Below are 3,339 nucleotides of genomic sequence, written 5' to 3'. Positions count from 1 at the left end.
ACCATGTCTATTGAGGGGAAATCGAACAGATAAACTTTTGTCACGGCTGAGCCGACATTTGTTGGGATCGGCAGTGGCGTGGCTAGCTGAGGCGGACGAACTCTCGATCGGCGAGTGATGATTCGTCGACACTACGAGGGTATGCGCACATCTGCACGAGACCTCCATTTGCACAGCTCGGGTAATGCGTGGACCAGATTTCTTCAGCCCGCAAAACCACAGAAGGGAGTAAAAGGAAGAACATGCTGATAGAAAAACTAGTCGCACAGAGACGACGGAGGTTTTCACAAAATGATCATGTGTGGAAAAGGTAGTGAAGGTGAGAGAAAACGAAGCAAAATTACTGAAAGAAATATTTGTAGGTCTGCTACCTGCGTTGTGGGGAGAGGCCTGCACTCAAGCCGAGATCCACAACAGATGCTGTATTGGCTTTGACTCTCGAGTGCAGTGACGATCCCAAAGAAATCACACTGCATGAACCATGTGTGATAAGCTGAAGTATGTAGAATCAATAGACTGTATCCGAGGAAACTAACTTCAGTTTGATTCAAGGTATAAATAGTGAGGTCATGGCCGTCTCAACTACGGGCTGCAAGCTCACAACAATTGCATTGTTGAGATGATGTTCTCTAATTACTCCTTTTGGCGCTTTTGCCTTCTTTCCCTTCCATTAGCATCTGCATTGACTGTCCCTCAAAAGCCTCTGGCTGAACTGTCCGACGATATAATTTCCGAGCCTAACCAGGATCTCGCGGTCGATGATACTGCATTCAATATATCAGACTACACGTCGGTTGATGAATGGAATCCTACCAAATTTGACTACGATGTTGTCATTGTAGGTGGTGGCCCTGCTGGTCTCGCTGCATCTATGTCTTTGGCTCGAGTTGCGCGGACATCACTCTTGTACGATTCGCAGGAGTACCGCAATGAGCAGACAAGATACATGCACGATGTGCTTGGCCAGGATGGTAATTACCACCAAGTGGAATATGAAATGTTTCTAGATGCTGACCCAATGTAGGCCAAGTACCATTGAAGTTCCGGGCAGCGGTCAGACAGCAGATCGATGAGCTATATCCCGATTATTCGTTCTGGGCAACACGCAAGACAAAAGTCACTGGCATTATCTCTTTGGAAAAGGGCTTCCGCGTTTACGACGATAAGGGTGGAAAAGTCACTGCCAAGAGGGTCATTCTAGCTACTGGCATCAAGGATATCCTCCCCAACAAGCCTGGATTTGCCGAAGCTTTTGGACGGGGTGTGTTTTGGTGCCCATGGTGCGACGGACACGACTATAAGAAACGCAAGATGGTTGTCTATGGCAAGCTTGCAAGCGCTATTGGGTCTGCATTGAACCTCAGGAAGCTTACTACGGATATAACCATCGTGACCGGTGGCGCACTCACCAAAGAAGACAAGGATGAAGCAGAAGCACGCTGGCCCGGCTGGGAGACTGTTGTCAAGAAGACCTACAACATCCCTATCAGGGAGAACGATATTACGAAGGTCGAGCGTACCACAACAGCCATAGAACCCAAAGATGACGAATATAAAATTCATCTGAATGGTGGCAGCCCCAATCCTTTGGTGACGAATGGTATGCTTATTTCTGTGCCTACTGCACAAACATCAAGTCTACACAAGCAGCTGCGCTTGGAAATGGATGGCAAGTCCGTAAAGGTCAAAAGCAACATGGAGTCCAGTGTTGGTGGACTTTATGTTGTTGGTGATGCAAATAACGATGGCTCGACGAATGCCTATCACGCGATGTGGTCGGCCAAGCGCGCATGCGTCAACGCCCATGGTAAGATGTATCATCTTTCTTCGGAATATTATCCTTGCTAATCCTGATAGTCTCCATGTCGAAGCAGGAATACCTCGATGATGTACCTCTTGCTATGGTCGCAGCGGCAGGAGGCGAGGAAGAATTTTACCGCCTTCAAATCGATGATCTTGAGCTTCAGATGGGAAGTGATGTTGAGCAGATGTATAAAGCACTGGGAGGTTGAAGTTGAGATCGAAGGATGATATGCCATGGTTAAAATGCTTAACGGGCGATGTGAGAGAGCCTGGAATAGGCGACGGATTTGTGCCCAGATAAGTGGCTATCTAGGTACCTAGTTGGTAGGTTATGACCAACCTTGGAACTGTCAAAATGATATGCAAGTTTCACCAATAATTTCTATACATATATACACAGGCAGACAGTGCTCAAAACATATTTCGAGCCTCGCTTAATTGCCGCCCCCATTCTTAAACTGCTCTCTTGTCGCACAACTTCCAAACTATTGTGCCACCTGGTCAAGGGAACAGGACCATGAGAAAAAGGGACAAAATAATCTCACTGGAGTTCCTCAGTTTACTAGCCAACCTTCATACCTCGCAATAGCTAGGGCCGACAGCAGAATCAACCACTGCTTAGCATCACTCTGAATCCCAGCCATTTTTGATTCCACCTCATCGAAGAGAACGCATCCCTCTCGATTCATTACAGCGAGGCTTTTGCCGAATCTTGGTTCATAATCATTGCCTAACTCGTTAATTCGACAGACTCGGGCGTCTCGATTCACGGCGAATGGCAAGTCCGCAGGAAGATCTTTCGGCGGTGCCCAGCTATTGCAGAACTGCCATACGAGTGACCTTGTGGGTACGCTTTTATTTACACCATCATCAACCCGCTTGAATTGATAGTGCTCGCCGTCGATCTCAGTAAAGCTCCATAGCTCACCAATGGGCAAAGATATAGTTCCACGATGGCAGTAACACACACGGCATCTGAAGAAGCGATGTGGGGTAATTTCGATCCCAACCGCTGACCCTGTCGACTGAGAATTACTTTCACCTGAGCCCTTTGCCTTGAGGGTTTCCATTATGTCATCTCCGTGTAATGTGACGATGAGATCGTTTGAGCCGTTCAATTTAATGGGGTCGGACCCTATTCGTGGGAGGGAGACCCCAAAATATCCAGGGCGCCAGACGTTGAGAACCGGAGAGGCAATGCCTTCATTCCATGAGGTGCATTGGCTGATTTGTAAAAATAGGTTTGGATTTGATGAAAAGAACGGGAGCCAGGAATTCCAAGTGTCGGTTGCTTGAATCTCCGGTCTGGTCATTTTATAGAATTCTGCGCATCTTGGTTTGACCGTGTCTGGATCAGATCTAATTGCTCCAAATAAAGATGTTAGTTTGTAGGTACATTGCTTCCGATTCAATTTGAATTCACTGTACCCCGATATCAGTTGTTCCCCCAGGGCGCTAGACATGGTGTTCCAATAAAACAACCGATTTTTAAAGTGATCACGAAGAAAGATGAAAAGAAAAGGAAAATAGAGTGAT

The 3,339-nt window shown here is 46.9% G+C and overlaps 2 protein-coding genes across 2 annotated transcripts; one reads left to right on the top strand and one right to left on the bottom strand.

Annotated features, from left to right (window-relative positions):
* Window positions 1-619: 619 nt before the first annotated feature.
* On the top strand, window positions 620-2,012 carry N7529_004701 (NAD(P)/FAD-dependent oxidoreductase; the record flags this gene model as incomplete). Its single annotated transcript, XM_057240228.1, has 3 exons — window positions 620-971; window positions 1,025-1,807; window positions 1,858-2,012. The coding sequence occupies 3 exons, from the start codon at window positions 620-622 to the stop codon at window positions 2,010-2,012; spliced, it is 1,290 nt and encodes a 429-aa protein (XP_057099523.1).
* A 345-nt stretch (window positions 2,013-2,357) lies between these two features.
* On the bottom strand, window positions 2,358-3,116 carry N7529_004700 (uncharacterized protein; the record flags this gene model as incomplete). Its single annotated transcript, XM_057240227.1, has 1 exon — window positions 2,358-3,116. The coding sequence occupies one exon, from the start codon at window positions 3,114-3,116 to the stop codon at window positions 2,358-2,360; it is 759 nt and encodes a 252-aa protein (XP_057099522.1).
* Window positions 3,117-3,339: the final 223 nt, after the last annotated feature.

Source organism: Penicillium soppii (assembly GCF_028829465.1).
Source record: "Penicillium soppii strain IBT 18220 chromosome Unknown utg000004l, whole genome shotgun sequence".
NCBI classification, from domain to species: domain Eukaryota; kingdom Fungi; phylum Ascomycota; class Eurotiomycetes; order Eurotiales; family Aspergillaceae; genus Penicillium; species Penicillium soppii.
This window is presented reverse-complemented; position numbering and strand designations above follow the sequence as displayed.